Consider the following 19324-nt stretch of genomic DNA (forward strand, 5'->3'; position numbering starts at 1 on the left):
AGGTGCCCACCCCCCCCCCCCCCCCCCACACTCCTCCTCCCCCTACACACACACACACACACACACACACACACACACACACACACACACACACACACACACACACACACACACACACACACACACACACACACACACACACACACACACACACACACACACACACACACACACACACACACACACACACGCTCCTTCCCCTCCCATCTTCCGCGAGGGCGTGACGCACAGGCACAGCCTCGATGCCCTCCGCTATATGTTTTATACTAATTGGAATAAGGGGATGGACGAAAAGCGCCAAGTCACCAAATGTCTTGTTTTTGCTTCTCCTGCTCGCACGTTTTGCATGAATACACACACGGTGAATCGGAACCGCACTGGGTCGCACGTGAAAGGAAACTAACTTAGTCGGAGTTTCACATACGAAGGAATACATAGGCCTACACATGTTCACATCTCAACTATCCGAGAATAATTTGTTGAGGCTTTACTTACAATAAAATTGCTCATTACACCACTTTTCTTATTTTTATTTGGTTTATTATTCGTTTAATAAGACCTATTTAGTGACTAAATGACCGACAACAGCCAGTAGGCTATCGCTTAATGAAGAAAACGGAGTATAAACATAGTCTGGATGAATCTATATCTTTAATCATTTTAATCAAAAACGTAGGCTATACACACGAGAGGGTTAACCAGTAGTTACCGTTGTTGGATCAGCGAGTCTTCCCTAAGGGTTCGGGTAACAGACGGTTTAGCCCTTGTATGAGGGCGCCATCTAGCGGTGCGTAATGGGCATCAGCCCCGAATGGACGGAAGAGCGGATTTGAACTCCCGCAGAAGAGCACTGACATCTTGTGGCGATTGGCTGAATTATCAGTAAAAACAACACACTTCAATCACAGATTGTGTTTCTTAAAACCCCATGTAAACTGTCCTATGTACATTGAAACTATACCCTATAAATTATAAATTATACCCGTATATTTCGAAATGATTGAATAGGGTTAGGGTGGTAGGGAGGATTTATGTGTAGTATTTGCCTTGGGTGCAGAGATTAGACCTATTCTTTCCGACGCATTTAATTACCAGGAGACTTATTTTATCGCAGTTCAAAGGCTCTTGTAATGGGAAAAATAGATAGTTGTCCTATTCCCACCAGTAGATGTCGTGTAAAACACTTTTCTGCAAACAGGACAAACGGCCATATTCCACGCACGATCCCGCGCAAACGCACACACACACACACACACACACACACACACACACACACATTGAAATGATTTCCCTAGATGTTCTTATTCACAGCTACATATCAACGCCTCTACCAGGACAGTAAAGCCTAACAGATAATTCACACATTTGTGTACACTTGTGCGAATGCATCCATGGTCTTTCTTCTATCGTTGTTTATTTCATTCATTCTTCAGTCGTTCATTCTTTGGGACTTTATATTCAAGCAATGTATGTTTTATTTTTGTTGCATTGGTTGCTTTTCAGGGGGCAGTCAGACTGGCACTCATAACTGGATTGGCTGAGTTAGAGGATCAAAATTTTTTCCCTTTTGATTCCGCTCTTATCTGATTTGAAACCAAGCTCGAGAGATTCAAGACCATGGTGTAATCTTTTGCATTTGCCAAAGTATTAATTTCTGACGGTCAGACAAAATCCCACACCATGTAGCCAAATGCACACAGCCTAAACATCAGTGACTTGAATGGAGGCCATATATTAAATAACTGTTTCTATTTATAACATTTGTTGTTGGTTGAGGGTTGTTGGGGACGACGAATATGACGACAAACTACACTCACATAAGCAAACTATTAGGCAGTTTATGGCTGGAATTAACAGTTTAACAGGTTTGTATCTACAGCTGAAGTTCAATCCTCACATTTAATGAGAAATAAACAGGCGATAGACTATTCCAAATGATCTAATGTGGAGCTTTAAATAATTCAAAAGTCCTGTTGTTTCACACCATATGGCCTAGCAGAGCTATAGTCTTAAAAGACAGGCTGAAACTGTGTCTGTTTTGGAAACTCTAAAAGTTGATTAACAGAGATGGATAATCCATGCAACTGAATGGATTGACGGCAAAAGATTACGTCACCACCACTACGCCTGTGAATACAATTAATGTAATGAAAACCGTGCTGCCTACGAGTGTTGATGGCAGAGTAGGCTCTAGGCCAAGCTAAACCATCTATCACCGGAGAGTTGAAGGAGTGAAGTAGATGCATATCGATCAATACAGTTAAATAATCCACCTGTAGCCGAATCTATATGGTTGTGAAAAATAATTTATTGCATTGAGAAGTGGAAACTAACATAGGGTGAAACAGTAAAACCAATATCATAGTCTGGTAAGACATAGTCCTTGCTTACATCATGTTGTTATAGCCTTAATTGTATTGACAATGTTTTGGAAGTTCATCTTCTAAGAACATTTTCAGAAATAGGGTTGGTTGAATGTTGCTCCAGCCCTGGCTTCTGTGCAGGGATCACCACATTGTATAGTCCGCTGTATACAGTTCAAAAGAATAGTTGACTGAATTAAAACAGAGGGCTTTCAAAGAGCAGTGACGCACAGCCCTGCTTTAATCCAGCTCACACTACAAATGCTAATCCTTTAAAATATACATTTCCTTAAATAGACGGTTGTATTAAACGCAAGACAAAGGAAAAGACAGAGGACAAAGTATAATATTAAAATGTTATGCAAATATAATTGTATTTAGTAATGGCCATCGGCAGCTTGTTAATACAAGTGTGTGTGTGTGGTGAGACACCATGTTTACATCTGAGGGGTTGTCCCAAGCCAAGGTCAGAGATTGACTGGAGAAATACGAGCAGATGTTACCACAACATCACCATTGATTGTTCTGTTACTGCTGTGTGTGAGTGTGTGTTTTTATGTGTGTGTGTGTGTGTGTGTGTGTGTGTGTGTGTGTGTGTGTGTGTGTGTGTGTGTGTGTGTGTGTGTGTGTGTGTGTGTGTGTGTGTGTGTGTGTGTTAGTGTATGTTATGTTTTTGTGTATATGTGTGCCTATATGTGTGTGTGTGTGTGTGTGTGTGTGTGTGTGTGTGTGTGTGTGTGTGTGTGTGTGTGTGTGTGTGTGTGTGTGTGTGTGTGTGTGTGTGTGTGTGTGTGTGTGTGTGTGTGTGTGTGTGTGTAGTCCAATGGGGAGGACAGTTATATAATCTGCTCCACATCCGAGAGCCCTAGCCCATCTATGCAGTCAAGTAACTGGTAGAGCCAGAACAGAGGACTGACGTTTCACCTCCTTCCAAGGCCTGCCTGCCCCTCTGGGCCTGAGCTCCAGCACAGACCATCAGCAGTGGCTGCTCACTCAGCCCTCAGTACCAGGCAAAGGAAGCACTCCTGCATAATTGTAAAGCACTTCATTATTACGTGAAGCAGAGAATTTAAATTTATGACACAGAAAATCATTCTCCATTATGGCTTGGAAACAGGGACGCGGGAAGTGGAGGTGCTTAGGGTGCTGCAGCACCCCCCCCCCCTGGCGGCCTCTGGCTGTAACTGCAAGTGAGAAGGTTTTCTGAACAAATCAATTATTATTATTATTTTTTATAATTTTATCATACAACATGATTTTTCCTTAAATTATTGACATCCACCCTTTTTATGATATTTATCATATTATCATTTCATTTTATTTAGAACATTGTCTGAGTAGGCTGACGTAGGCTATGACGCACAACGCAGAACTGTCGATAGCTGAATATCGTACTATGCTGATTTTACATAAGCATGTAAGCACGACAGTGTTACCCCTTATATTTTATTTGACAAATACAACAGTGTTACCCCTTGTGTTTTTTTTCATGACCACCATTAAAAAACAACAGTGTTACCCCTTATGTTTTTATTCATGACGACCAATAAAAAACAACAGTGTTACCCCTTATGTTTTTTTTCATGACGACCAATAAAAAAAGGAACAGTGTTACCCCTTATGTTTTTTTTCATGACGACCAATAAAAAACAACGGTGTTACCCCTTAGGTTTTTTTTTGTGACTACCAAAGAAAAACGACATTGTTACCCCCTATGTTTTAATTGATCAATATCGACAGTGTTACCCCTTGTGTTTTTTTTCATGAAGACCAAAGAAAAACAACAGTGTCACCCCCTACGTTCTATTTGATAAATATCGACAGTGTTACCCCTTATATTTATTTCATGAACTGTTTAGAGTGTTAACCTCTCAACTTAACAATGCAACATCAAGACACTGGATTACTCCATCACAAAGGTTATACTTGACTTTATAATTCGCATGAAATGGAGACATGAGTCTTCCAACAGATGACATCAACCGGACTTGAACCCCGGTCTCCAGGGGGTTAGGCATAGTAAACTCCGCAGCACCACTGAGGCGAAGACAATGCATAATAATCAATCGTCAATAAAGAGGATATACATGACATTAAAATGTATGTGTGTATTTCTATTAGTACCCTTATGTTTTTTTTCATGACGACCAATAAAAAACGAGTGTTACCCCTTATAAAATATTTGACAAAGACAACAGTGTTACCCTTTGTTTTTTTCATGACGACCAATAAAAAACAACAGTGTTACCCCTTATGCTTTTTTTCATGAAGACCAATAAAAAACAACAGTGTTACCCCTTATGTTGTTTTTCATGACGACCAATAAAAAACAACAGTGTTACACTTATGTTTTTTTTTATGACGACCAATAAAAAACAACAGTGTTACCCCATATGTTTTTTTTCATGACGACCAATAAAAAACAACAGTGTTACCCCTTATCTTTTCTTTCATGACGACCAATAAAAAACAGCAGTTTTTTATTGGTCGTCATCAACATAAGGGGTAACACTTGTCTTTGTCAAATAAAATATAAGGGGTAACACTGTCGTTTTTTATCAGTCGTCATGAAAAAAACATAAGGGGTAACACTGTCGTTTTTTATTGGTCGTCACGAAAAAAAACATTAGGGAAATAATAGAAATAAACACATGCATTTTAATGTCATGTATATCCTCTTTATTGATGATTGATTATTGTCTATAGTCATCGCCTCAGTGGTGCAGTGGAGTGCACTCTGCCTAACCCACTGGAGACCGTGGCTCAATTTCTGTGGAAAACACAATATCTGTAATTTTAAACGTAATGCTATCATGTCTATTGCACTGTCATATATAACCACAGACATTTTTAAACTATAAATCTCAGTGGGAAGTGGTCAGAGCTGTGAGCTATCCCCCTGGAGACCGGGGTTCAAGTCCGGTTGATGACCTCTGTTGTAAGACTCTTATCTCTATTTCATGCAAATTATAAAGTCAAGTATAACCATTGTGTTGACTTTAACCAGTGTCTTGATGGTGCATTGATAAGTTCGGAGGTTAACACTCTAAACAGCTCTTGTTCAGATACCTGCATTAACGTTGACAGGGGTACCACTGTTGTTTCTTATTGGTCAACATGGAAAAAACATGAGAGGTAACTCTGTCGTTTTTTATCGGCCGTCATGAAATAAACATAAGGGGTAACACTGTCGATATTTATCAAATAAAACATAGGGGGTAACACTGTTGTTTTTCTTTGGTCGTCATGAAAAAAAACATAAGGGGTAACACTGTCGTTTTTATTTGTCATCATGAAAAAAAACATAAGGGGTAAAACAACAGTGTTACCCCTTATGGTTTTTTTCATGACGACCAAAGAAAAAAGGACAGTGTTACCCCTTATGTTTCATTTGATAAAAACGACAGTGTTACCCCTCATGTTTCATTTGATGAAAACGACAGTGTTACCCCTTGTGTTTTTTTTCATGACGACCAAAGAAAAACAACAGTGTCACCTCCTATGTTTTATTTGATAAATATCGACAGTGGTTTCCCCTTATATTTATTTCAAGACGGCCGATAAAAACTGACAGAGTTACCCCGCATGTTTTTTCCATGTCAACCCTGTCGACGTTATTGCAGGGATCCGAACATGAGCTGTTTAGAGTGTTAACCTCCGAACTTAAGAATGCACCAACAAGACGCTGGTTAAAATCAGCACAAAGTTTATACTTGACTTTATAATTCGCATGAAATAGAGATAAGAGTCTTCCAACAGATGTCATCAACCAGACTTGAACCCCGGGCACCAGGGGGTTAGGCTGAGTGCACTCCACTGCACCACTGAGGCGATGACAATACACAAAAATCAATCATCAATAAAGAGGATAAAGACATGACATTAAAATGTATGTGTGAATTTTTATTATTTCCCTTATGTTTTTTTTCACGACGACCAATAATAATAAACAACAGTGTTACCCCTTATGTTTTTTTCATGACGACCAAAAAAAAAAACAGTGTTACCCCCTTTATGTTTTTTTTCATGACGACCAATAAAAAACGACAGTGTTACCCCTTATGTTTTTTTTCATGACGACCAATAAAAAAAAAATGTGTTACCCCTTATGTTTTCTTTCATGACGACCAATAAAAAACAGCAGTTTTTTATTGGTCGTCATCAACATAAGGGGTAACACTTGTCTTTGTCAAATAAAATATAAGGGTCCGAACATGAGCTGTTTAGAGTGTTAACCACCGAACTTAACAATGCACCAACAAGACACCGGTTAAAATCAGCACAAAGTTTATACTTGACTTTATAATTCGCATGAAATAGAGATAAGAGTCTTCCAACAGATGTCATCAACCAGACTTGAACTCCGGGCACCAGGGGGTTAGGCTGAGTGCACTCCACTGCACCACTGAGGCGATGACAATACACAAAAATCAATCATCAATAAAGAGGATATACATGACATTAAAATGTATGTGTGAATTTTTATTATTTCCCTTATGTTTTTTTTCACGACGACCAATAATAATAAACAACAGTGTTACCCCTTATGTTTTTTTCATGACGACCAAAAAAAAAAACAGTGTTACCCCCTTTATGTTTTTTTTCATGACGACCAATAAAAAACGACAGTGTTACCCCTTATGTTTTTTTTCATGACGACCAATACATTTTTTTTTGTTACCCCTTATGTTTTTTTTCATGACGACCAATAAAAAACAACAGTGTTACCCCTTATGTTTTTTTTCATGACGACCAATAAAAAACAACAGTGTTACTCCTTACGTTTATTTTCATGACGACCAATAAAAAACAACAGTGGAGAGATAAGATAACAACCGGACTTGAACCCCGGTCTCTAGGGGGTTAGCTCACAGCTCCCTCCAGTTCCCACTGAGAATTGTAATTGAAATATGTCTGTGGTAATATATGTCATATGAAACATGATATATGATATGTCTTATGATATATTATAAAAAACAACAGTGTTACCCCTTACGTTTTTTTTCATGACGACCAATAAAAAACAACAGTTTTACCCCTTATGTTTTTTTTCATGACGACCAATAAAAAACAACAGTTTTTTTTCATGACGACCAATAAAAAACAACAGTGTTACCCCTTATGTTTTTTTTCATGACGACCAATAAAAAACAACAGTGTTACCCCTTACGTTTTTTTTCATGACGACCAATAAAAAACAACAGTGTTACCCCTTATGTTTTTTTTCATGACGACCAATAAAAAACAACAGTGTTACCCCTTGCGTTTTTTTTCATGACGACCAATAAAAAAAAACAGTGTTACCCCCTTTATGTTTTTTTTCATGACGACCAATAAAAAACGACAGTGTTACCCCTTATTTTTTTTTTCATGACGACCAATAAAAAAAAATGTGTTACCCCTTATGTTTTTTTTCATGACGACCAATAAAAAACAACAGTGTTACCCCTTATGTTTTTTTTCATGACGACCAATAAAAAACAACAGTGTTACTCCTTACGTTTATTTTCATGACGACCAATAAAAAACAACAGTGGAGAGATAAGATAACAACCGGACTTGAACCCCGGTCTCTAGGGGGTTAGCTCACAGCTCCCTCCAGTTCCCACTGAGAATTGTAATTGAAATATGTCTGTGGTAATATATGTCATATGATATATGATATATGATATGTCTTATGATATATTATAAAAAACAACAGTGTTACCCCTTACGTTTTTTTTCATGACGACCAATAAAAAACAACAGTTTTACCCCTTATGTTTTTTTTCATGACGACCAATAAAAAACAACAGTGTTACCCCTTATGTTTTTTTTCATGACGACCAATAAAAAACAACAGTGTTACCCCTTATGTTTTTTTTCATGACAACCAATAAAAAACAACAGTGTTACCCCTTACGTTTTTTTTCATGACGACCAATAAAAAACAACAGTGTTACCCCTTATGTTTTTTTTCATGACGACCAATAAAAAACAACAGTGTTACCCCTTATGTTTTTTTTCATGACGACCAATAAAAAACAACAGTGTTACCCCTTACGTTTTTTTTCATGACGACCAATAAAAAACAACAGTGTTACCCCTTATGCTTTTTTTCATGACGACCAATAAAAAACAACAGTGTTACCCCTTATGCTTTTTTTCATGACGACCAATAAAAAACAACAGTGTTACCCAGGGACGCGGGAAGTGCTGCAGTGGCCCCTGGCTGTAACTGCAAGTGAGAAAGTTTTCTGAACAAATCAATACTTTTTTTTTTTTTTTGTATAATTTTATCATACAACATGATTTTTCATTCAATTATTGACATCCACCCTTTTTATGATATTTATCATATTATCGGTACTATCATAGCTGATTTTACATAAGCATGTTGGTGTTCAACATCTGTTGTAGTGAACATTCTAAAACTGGTGTAAAATGTTGCTGCCATATTAATAGACACGTTGAATGTAATCGTTTTGATTCTGGAATCCCGCATATAAACTGGTTGGCAAAAAAAGAGCAAAGACGGGCGGTTCACTTGACGGAGAAACCGTCACTTTCCTCATATCAGACAACTCGTAACTCTGGATGAAAATGAAGACTTTCCTTTGTAAACCTTTAGAAATAACCTCCTGAATCCTTGTTATAACGCTGTGTATAATCCCGGACCGCAACAGCTTGTCGGCATGTTGTTAGTGTGTGAAATTCAGCACAGTATCAGCCGAGTTGACTCTAATTTCCACATTGTTTACTTGCTAACGTTTGTGAATAACAGTGGCTAGTTGGCAGAACTCTTTTTACACACCAGTAGAGTGTTTATCAGAGCGGAGCCCTGAATGTGACGTCACCCGTCATCTCGTCTCTGTAAACAACGGATGTTGCGCAGTATTTATTATGACGTCATTATATAGATTCTCTCTCAGCACCCCCCCCCCCCTCGGACTGACTTCCTGCGTCCCTGCTTGGAAATCAGTCCCACCTCTCCCTCCAAAAGCCACTCCCCTAAAATACGTGGCTGGCTGGCTATAGATCTTCCTAGCCATTTAGAAGACTCTTGTCACGTGGCATGAGTGCACTGGCAGTGTGCACACAGGTTACCAGGTAGGTGGGTAGACAGACAGGTAAGCAATCCAATCGTTTCATTCGGGTCTAATGAAATGGTTGGACAGGTTTATTAGAGGCCCTCTGAAAGCTGAAGATTCCAGATTTTTGTCCGTTTTTTGAGAAAGAGAATTGCAACAAATATGAAAAATATTGCTTCCAAAAATGGTTGCCTAGCCTAAACAATTCTGTAATGCACATACTATTATATTGTTAAATGTTATTACATTATTATATAATTATACATATGGACTGAGAATATTCTATATTGTTGAAAATATGGGGTAGCCATATGTTTTGGCAATGTAATATTACAAAGTTGTTTGGATTACACATCTTTTTTACACATCAACTCCTGTTGTCTGTAGTGAGTTCATCATATGGCAACCTTGCTTTGTCACTTCAGGTTTTAGTTACGTAAACTGTCCAAAAGATATTTATAAGATATTTATTTTGTTTTGCCCCAGTCTGACGTAGGGCGTGTTCCTGTGTAATCCCCTCAACAAGCCCATATGAAAAGTTAATTGGTTTACCCAGCCCCCACCCCAAAAAAAATAATCCTTATCAAACTGTAAGTTCCTGAATCTGTTGGACAGGACAACTTCTGGGCTAGCAAGGCAAGTCAAAGCTGATAAAAATATACAAAAATTATGGTTTTCTGCCAGAGATTTGGATTGAAAGTATGCGATAATCCATCTGTTTTTAGACTTGGACTGAGCCAAGGAAGAACAAATCTCTGAGCGATGTTATCAGCAGAAAAATATGCTGCTGATAAGAGCTTTGATGACGTGTCACCATGAGACCGGTGAAATGACCTGATGATAGGAAACATTTGGGGTAACATTTCAACAACATGAGTGTTTGTTTGTCTGGTGTTCGTGCATTCATGTGTATCTCCGTTTATTTGTGTGTATTTTTTTTTTGTGATTTTGATTGTGTGTGTGTGTATGCACGCATAAGTGAGTGCTGATGTCAAGGATTTGGCTTTCAGTTCTAGGGTTGGGGTTAGGGTTAGGTTACTTATTGGTTTGGGTAAGGGTTACCCCCTTTGAGTCCAGTTTATTGTAAAAACTGCATGTTGATGCCCTTGAGGAAATTAAAGTGCATGAATCATTTATTTCTATAAAGTGTGATAAGTACATGGTCTCTTGATGCAAAGAAATCTAAATTATCGACATCATTGGTTAGTCTCTTAACTTAGCTATATGTTGTTTTAAAGGAAATTTAGATACATTTCTAGAATATATAGACAGGGGACACCAAGAGTTTAAGTGGGACGTATTGATCACATGCGTCACACTAAGCTAAACACATAAGTGTTTACACTTTTACTGTTTTTATTATAAACCATATGCTTTTGCAATAAAAAAGAAATGAAAAGCATGAACATCATTTGTAAGTTGAAAAAAAATGTTTGGCTTAAATTGTTGGTTTACTTGTATATATATTTAAGGAGAATTGAACCAAGTTAACATTTGTTCTAGTCAATTTATCATTTGCTTTTTTTTCATCTGCATTGTGGGACATTTTCCCACAGGGATTAGGACGGTTTCCTTTGAAACCTCGTTTGAAAGTGGGATCTGTCAGGGGGCAATCGGAGGCTTGGAGAGTGTGAAGAACGAGGGATATAAATAACTGACACTTGGCCTCTAGCCGTCTCTTCTCATTCATCATCTCAGCCGATCACTCCCAGCATGCCGCTCTGCAGCTGCCTGGAACAGCTGTCCACGACACAGCTGTACTGGGAGGAGCGTTACTGAACCCTCCTGAAGGAGGATACATGAACACACAAGGGTGAGAGGAGTCCACACATTCATGTCTCTTCTGGCCAACAAGGGGACGATTCGTTAGCTTTGTAACCCAAAACTGGATTTAGACCAGGTTTAATTCAGTAGGTAACAGGGGCTATAGGATAGTGTGATTATTATGCAGTAATCAAATCTGAATGCATACAATGGACAATCTTGTGGCACGGCAAAGCTCAGGCCGTTTAGGAAGCTACATTTGTGTGTGTTGTAACGCGTAAACATCGATGGACACACAGAGTTTGCACATTCAGTTTGGTTTATTATTTAGTTGATTTAGTTGAAGACATCTTCATAAAGTCCTTTGTCATGGCCAAACAATTCATAGAAGACCAATTGTGGCGGGTCATTACAGAAATAAAGCAAACAATTCTTCAAATAACACAATTACTTTGATATACAACATTATTATTCAAAATGAAAGGGCAATCAATGACGAGAGCGAATTAGGGTGTGTGTAGCTGAACCACATTTATACATATTCACACATGTATATTTGTGTACATGTATGTGTATATATATGCACATATATATATATATATATATGTATATATATCTTGTGAGAAAAATCATCAAGTGAATCATTACAATAACTACAAGTGAAGTGTTGAAAGCCACCATCTTGAGCTGAACTCAATGGTTGATGGGTGGAGGAATGATGGTATTGAGGCTGCTTGGTGATGTCATTACACACCTTTACATTCTGTGATTGTCAAAGCTTGAGTTTGTGACAACATCGCCTAAGCTACCCCTTTGATGTCGTAGGCCTATGAACGAAGCAGCAATTTTCCAGCCTGGTTGTATTCAGTTAAATGAAAACGGTTCCCAAAACGTGCGTTTGTGAATAATCCTATCCATGAGCTCAGTGCATTAGGAGCCCAACCGACTAGAAGTATGGCTTGATTATATAATGGCCAGGCATTTGTGATTAAGTATTATTGAATGGATGGTCGGACAAAATCGTAAAATAAATTAAATATGGGTTATCTTTGCAAACTAGTCTGAGGTAATTTGTTTGAGAAAGCAACTGTGAAGTAGATAGCATATTACTGGTAGCGACAAGCATTTAGGGTATCGCTGTAAGAGGATGAAGTTAGAGACTGGACCTTCTTAACAGACGGATTTCAGAATTTAGTTTGGAGCCTCACTCCTAATGTAATTGTACTCCTAATTCAGTTGATATTGATGTTTATCTAGATCTCACTTCACTAAAAAGCCATTTCTTGATATTCTTATATTTGGCATCGTTCTTTCAGCACCAGATCTCCTTGTTCTTTTTTTAGATCTAAATTTGAAAGCAGAGACATGCCTGGACTACTTAGTAATCTCCAAAGTATAGCTATAACTAAAGGAATTTTATAAAATATGCTTTTGTTCACAGGATTATTATTTATATAGCAAACAGACTGTCTCTTATTAAACCAATTCTAAGCCTAGGCTGACTGAAAGAGAGGGAAGGAATGGGAAAAGTATTCCACCAATGCACAAAGATAATTGACGGAAGAAATCTTGTTGCTATGGTATTTATCCCCCAATATGTGTTGCTGCCATTGTACTTAGATAAGATTGTGCTAATTGTTTGTGCTACACTTTTTTGCAATCTATTTCGTCCACCTTGGAATGGATTCAAACATACAGTACATGGATCATAAAATAAATCATGTCAAAGTTGTATGACAGTAAACCCTGCAATAACCCTGGCAAATCTGCTTGATACTCAAGGGCGTTACATCTTTTCCCTGTATCAACATTAAACATTAAACTCGGACAGTGGCAGAAATGCTGGTGCAAAAGGCTGTCATATGTGAAATACTTATAAATATATTAATTTGTCACAAGTGGAAGTGTCCACCCAGATGTCTGACAGACAGTCCATGAGGGGGCACCAGAAAATAGGCGAAATAGGGGCCCTTTAACGTTACAGGGGCCCCGGCAGTAGTGACCGACAACGAATCCACGATACACACTCCACTAAACCACTGTACGCATACACAACACCCACGAGCACGCACAACCTTGAAACAAACAAACAAACATATCAAAAGTACCTTCCAAAGAGAAATGACCAGGGCAGAGAGCGTACTACTTGAGTTTTTATTTGGACTTGTTCTCAATCTGAGGCACTTCTTGAGGCACGATCTTCTCCCCGGTGAGGAGTTGCCAGATGCCCCCGCGGTAGTTCTCGTTTCCCAGGGCGTACAGGAACACGTTGAAGGTGGGCGCTGTCTTTGCCAGGATAGGAGCCATCTGTAGGGGAGCAGGCACGCAAACCCTTTCAAATACTTCACACACATGAATGGATGAATGGATGGATGAATGGATGGATGACTAGATATTCTATTTAGGACTTTGTTTGTCACAGAGGCTAGGTTGACTATGAGCACTCATTATATCACATTTCAGAGAATGACCGGGGAATAAATAGTATATGTACTGTTAAGTTAAGTGGCAACTGGCTATTAGATAAGTATATACATTTAAAGAGGTGCACCAAGATATCTTTTGCCTGCCTTAACCAGATTCAGACATACAATTCATCAGTGTCCATCCAGAAGGTTTGCTTGAGTTTGATATTTCAGTGCTTACAATTATTATTTCAGTGTAGTATCTTGTAAATTACATGGCCATCCGTCAGCTAATAGTGTAGTGTGAAATGCTCTGTGAGAAACTGTGTTTAGAGTGGACTGCGCCAGCCTTTGTATAAGACAATTTAGATTTGAAACTGCTCCCAGCTTATTATTGACCAATCAGCAAATCTCTTCTCCGATTGTTTCAGGAAATCCATCTTATCCATCAAGGGAGTCTGTAGTGATAGTTCAAAGGTCAAAGGTTTCCTTACCATCCTCAGCTTTGGGGAGACCAGTGAGGCGTTCTCAATAGCAGCGTAGAAAGCCAGGATTCCATAGGGACCCCAGCAGAACAGGAGAGTCTTCAGAGGGGTGCTGGCATTGAACTGCAGATCCATACATCAACCCATGGAGAGAAAGAGAGAGAGAGAGAAACAATCGTGAGCAAGTGATGGTGTGTGTAGATAACGGAGTTTGTGAGTGAGTGCGTGGAAAATGCTAAAGTATTGAATACAAAGGTGGGGGGTTGGGCAATAAGAGAGAGGAGATAAAGCATATGAGTGAGTGAGTGAGTGAGAGAATGAGTTAGTGAGAGAGAGAGAGAGAGAGAGAGAGAGAGAGAGAGAGAGAGAGAGAGAGAGAGAGAGAGAGAGAGAGAGAGAGAGAGAGAGAGAGAGTGGAAGAAAGAATATGAAAGGAAAATATATATTCCTATTCCTCTCACATGGGATGAGATGAATAGAAACAGGAGCACAAAACTGTGCCCTTGTGACAATAAAGAAAAGATTAGAGAATAAGACCCTGATGCCAAAAAGCTCAATTGTATGCATGGCTTCTGGTCACATGTCGAGGATAAAACTGGGGGAATTAACCCCCAAAAGAAACTAGCCATTGTGCGGAGAGAGGTCTAATCTCTGTCCAGGTTCACCGTGAACAGGGCTCTAAGTCGTAGGTTATTTACACTGGTCATCTCCCATCCCCTCCCCATCACTGCTATGAGGTTTGCTGTTAGACTCTGCTTTGCCCTGTCACTACTGCAGACACTCAACAATTCCATTCAATATGTTGTTGTGTCTTGGAGTTGGATGTTGACAACAACAACATCAGCTAGGGATTACGTAACTCCGTGGTTGAAGAGAGGAATGCGTGTGTTGTAGCCACGTTGCCTCTTTGTGCTTGGTTGTAAAATGCGCCACTCAAATAACTGCGAGTAATGAGCTTACGCAACAACAAACACTCCAAAGACCTGATCCAGGGCCTGAGGTTGCCCACGAACAGGGCCCCCTATTCACACCCTCTCTACTTAAATTGTCCTTTTCACGCACAACCCACTACTGGACACACACTGAGACACTAAAGCTGGTTCCCCCTGCAGCCATGACCTACATCGAGGCTGAATTGCCTCGGTTCATTCAGCTCCTCTACGACGCAATGAAAACAAGATGTTCAGTCATGCTGAAAGATCTTCATCTCTTGCCGGAGGGCAGAGTTAAGGGCTTAGGAGACTCTGTCTCTCCTTCAGGTATTACTACTACGAGCTTAGGACCAGAAGAGAACTGATGAAAGGGGGCCCTACAATTGGTTGTTAGGGTGGCGTCGGTGAAGGTTGAGATTGTGTGTGGAGATTGTTGTGATGGATATGGTCATGTTTGAGATGGTAATAATGGTTGTTGTGTTAGGGGTGGTGATAGTGGTCATGGGGATGATAGTGGTCATGTTGATGGTGGAGGTAGGGCTGTACGGCTGTAGTTGCTCCTGGTGGTGTTGGTGGTCGTTTTGTGAGTTGTGGGGATGATAGTGGTCATGGTAGCGATGGTGTTGATGGAGGCGGTGGTTGCGTGTTGGTGGTGGTAAGAGTGGTCATGATAGCGGTCACGGCAGTGATGCTGGTGGGGGTGGTGGTGAAGGTAGTGGTCGTGTGGCGAGTTGGTGGTGAGAATGGTATGGTAGCGATGGTGGTGGTGGGGAGGTTGTGTGTTGATAGGGGTGGTGATCGTGGCTAGGAGGTCATGGTAGTGATGGTGGTGGTGGTGGATAAAGTGTGTGGTGAGGCAGTCAGGATATAGTGCTGTTGCGCTGAAATGGGTTCTCACCCTTGGGTTTCCGGTCTTCTTGAACTTCTGGTCAATGGACTGGTAGGAGGACATGACCACGAAGATCTGGACCACCATGTTGAAGACGGTCATGGGGATCAGGTAAGAGACGTAGTTCCTACACAACAGGGGGGAAACACAATCATTGTTTTTCATGTCGCTCACAAACAAAAGTAAGATGATACAATATCTACTTGATTCCTCCCCGATGGGGAATGCGAGTGTCACAGCAGAAGAATCTGACTAGATTGAAGATTCAGGACTTTATTGCCAATTCAACAATTTGATTGGATTTTTTTTCTCTAGTGCCAAAGGAAATACTTTTGGATAAGCACTGCCTAACCGTCCCCCCAAGCAGGAAGAGGCAGAACATCCTTCTCCTGTTCTCTTTGTCAAAGCTTCTTTCTTTGCATGTGTTTGTTTTTGCCCTTCGGGCTAGGCTTAGGGTTGGGTCGTAAACATGGCCTGCGTGAAGCCCTTTGAGACTGTGACCATGATTAAGGACCATACAAGCAAGACTTGACCTGAACAAAAGACACATCCACGATTAATAACGATCGATTGAGATGACACATTGGACCCGATATACACTGGGTTGCTTCAATGTGTTATTTTGTATCTGCTAGAATGCTGAATGGAATGGGATTTGGACTTGAGGGGTTCTATCACGGACTGCACCCTTCAGTGTGTCTTACCGGTCTCCCTTGGTGTAGTCCAGGGTGCAACAGCTCCTGAGGGGTTCGTAGTCGTACGCTCCCCATCCGATCAGGGGCATGGCGGACCAGAATGCGCTGAACAGCCAGATGAACACGCTCAGAGTGACGGCACTGCTCCACTGCAGTTTGGTCCCTGGGGAACACAAAGGAAGAACACGTTCATTAGTGAATCCTACATTAATAATACATTAATAAGATGAGGATGAAGAATGGCGCTTGTTAGTGAATATATAGGATAGTCGATGTGGCACTGGGAGCTGATGAAGCTATGCTATGAATGATACACTGGGTAATTGATTCAATTTATTTGTAGGATGGGAACAACTAGCATTGTTGGGATTTATATATTCTAGGTGTTCAATTTTAACACATGAATAAAAGTGGATAATAAATAATAAAAAAAATAAATAAATTGACTGTCCAACCACTTTATTTATTTTACAATTCTATGTTGATGCCAGGGACTGCCATTGTGATTGTGTTGTGTTGTGGTCTTGTACAGCTGTACAATGACAGTAAAGTTTCTTGGACCTTAACTTCACTGCCAATCCCAGAGGGTTGGCCTTTAAATGCTATTGTTTTGATTGCATTGTGTCTGCATGGTTGGCCCCTTTGATGCACTTTGTAGTTGTTGGGCTCACAGCTGTCTCAATGTGCCTCCACATGTGCTTGTTAAATAGACCTAGAGCCAAGTCCTATAGGCTGCCTAAACATAGTGAATAGACTGCATTTTTCAAATACCAATAGCCTTTTGTGCAGATGATGTCTGGGAAATAATGATCTCCTATTGAGCTTAATCTTCACAAGAGGCTATGGCTAAGGGTGATGGATTGGGTCGGTCGGGGATGATTAATTGAGGCTTACTGGTGCAGTACTGGTGATATCTGTCCCATGCGATGGCGGCAACAAAATGGATGCTGGCAAGAGCTACTGTGAAACCTTGGAACCCGTGGGTCTGGCAACCATCGGAGCCATACGGCCAGTACCTTTAGAAACACAGTACAAGACGACATAGTTGTCTTTTAAATAATGGAAACAATTTAATAAATATGTCATACAGAGGGTTAATATAGGGCATTTTAATTGAATTGGTCGGCCTTTGACCCGTGTGTTTATCAAATGATGGATGGTGTGGAAGCTGGTGAACCGTAGTGATTCTATAACTCTCATTATCTCTCCCCCTCCCCTCTGTGCATCACCTGACAAGGATTTAGCAGCAAAGGGCAGAGCTCCACAGAAAACAACAAACAAACGTAGTAGCGTTGCTGGTGAATGGAGCGTAGTAGCGTTGCTGGTGAATCGCTTTTGTTGACTTTTAACCGACAGATAACATCATCAACCCTATCCTATTAGTGTCAGCAAGTGTTGACGAAGCAGCTGACGCATTGCTCCAACCACCGCGCCTTCGTCCCTAGTACTACCCGCATCCCTGTCTATATCAAAGTAACAAATCGATTATTGCACAGAACGTGGACGTGACGTCACTCACCTCAAAAAGCTGGAGAAAGCCGCGACGCTGGCATTCATGGAGATTCCAATATCAGCCATTGCCAAACTGAAAACGAGGAAATTGCTGGGGGTCCTCAGTTCTTTCACTTTGCAGAAAGCCACGATAGTAACAGCATTGAGGATGATTCCAAGGAGTCCTGGTCATAACAACATATACAGACGTTAGTCTCCAAATCATGAGCATCAATTCAAATGAACGCACGGCGATGCGCAATATAGCCTATAGCCTACGTTTTGTTTTTAAAAATTGCCTAGGCTACGCATACATTTATCCATGGAATATTCCTTGCTGCATAGGTAATAACACATGCATTACACGTAAACATTGCCCTATCTGCCCTATTGCTCTTGTCTTGTTAACCCAAGACAGACGGGCACTGGGTCCGGTCATGGGTTAAACACATTATGAGGACAACAACAATACATCGCATTGTTTCGGGTTGAAGTCCATCACAAATCAATCCAAATGCTTACCTTCCACCAGCAGAAATGATCCAAAGGAGAAAACATCGAAGTCCGAGAAGCCCTCCGGTAAAGGGTAAGCCGAGACCATCCTGACGGCGAAGTGTAACTAAACAGAGACCAGAGAGAGACCACTGACTGCTTACTGTCCACTTGTTATGATGTGCCTCAATATGCTCCAAGGAAACGGGGCTTTTAAAGGGGTATTTCACGTGAAAAGCATGCATGTAATTATGTAAAGCCCCCCTCTCCTCCCCTCCTTTCTGGACAAATCTGTAGAAGAATGCCTTAATGAACGTAGCAGTACAAACCACCACCCTAATGCGCGTTCGCCCGCCGCTGCAGATAAAAGCCCTCAATTAGTTACACAACAAGCCTTTGTGTGTGTGCGCGACCACCGCTGCCGTTCCTGAAGTCTGATACAATGTTTTTTTTTGTTGTGTTTAAATAGACCCACACACATATTCACTTCTGTAACGACAACAGGTGTCCGTGAGGATGATGCATAAAATAAATACAGGCAAAACGGTCGTGACTGCAATGATGAAGGACTAAGGACAACATTATGATATTGCTTCCATTGCCTTCACTTATTGATCGATTGGATATTGATCGAATGAATAGGTCGTTAATGATCACATTTTAATAAATGAATTCATGTTGTGATTTGCTTATTGTCGTATTGAAAATGAAATAGGCTCTATATCAAATATTTTACTA

At 40.3% G+C, this 19324-nt stretch overlaps 1 protein-coding gene across 1 annotated transcript; it reads right to left on the reverse strand.

The window, feature by feature from the left end:
* Positions 1–13337: 13337 nt before the first annotated feature.
* Positions 13338–18877, reverse strand: rgra (retinal G protein coupled receptor a). The gene is made up of 7 exons (XM_060073768.1): positions 18617–18877; positions 18123–18279; positions 17498–17619; positions 16613–16766; positions 15918–16035; positions 14097–14210; positions 13338–13504 (listed from the first exon to the last, which is right to left on the reverse strand). The coding sequence occupies exons 1-7, from the start codon at positions 18693–18695 to the stop codon at positions 13352–13354; spliced, it is 897 nt and encodes a 298-aa protein (XP_059929751.1). The 5' UTR covers positions 18696–18877; the 3' UTR covers positions 13338–13351.
* Positions 18878–19324: the final 447 nt, after the last annotated feature.

The sequence above is a fragment of the Gadus macrocephalus genome, chromosome 15 (assembly GCF_031168955.1).
Source record: "Gadus macrocephalus chromosome 15, ASM3116895v1".
Classification (NCBI taxonomy): Eukaryota; Metazoa; Chordata; class Actinopteri; order Gadiformes; family Gadidae; genus Gadus; species Gadus macrocephalus.

Coding starts and splice junctions, on each gene's coding strand:
- rgra (XM_060073768.1), bottom strand. CDS start 18,695: ATGGTCTCGGCTTACCCTTTACCGGAGGGCTTCTCGGACTTCGATGTT. Junction 18,280..18,616: donor ATCATTTCTGCTGGTGGAAG/GTAAGCATTTGG, acceptor TGTTATGACCAG/GACTCCTTGGAATCATCCTC. Junction 14,211..15,917: donor AGAAGACCGGAAACCCAAGG/GTGAGAACCCAT, acceptor ATGGATCTGCAG/TTCAATGCCAGCACCCCTCT.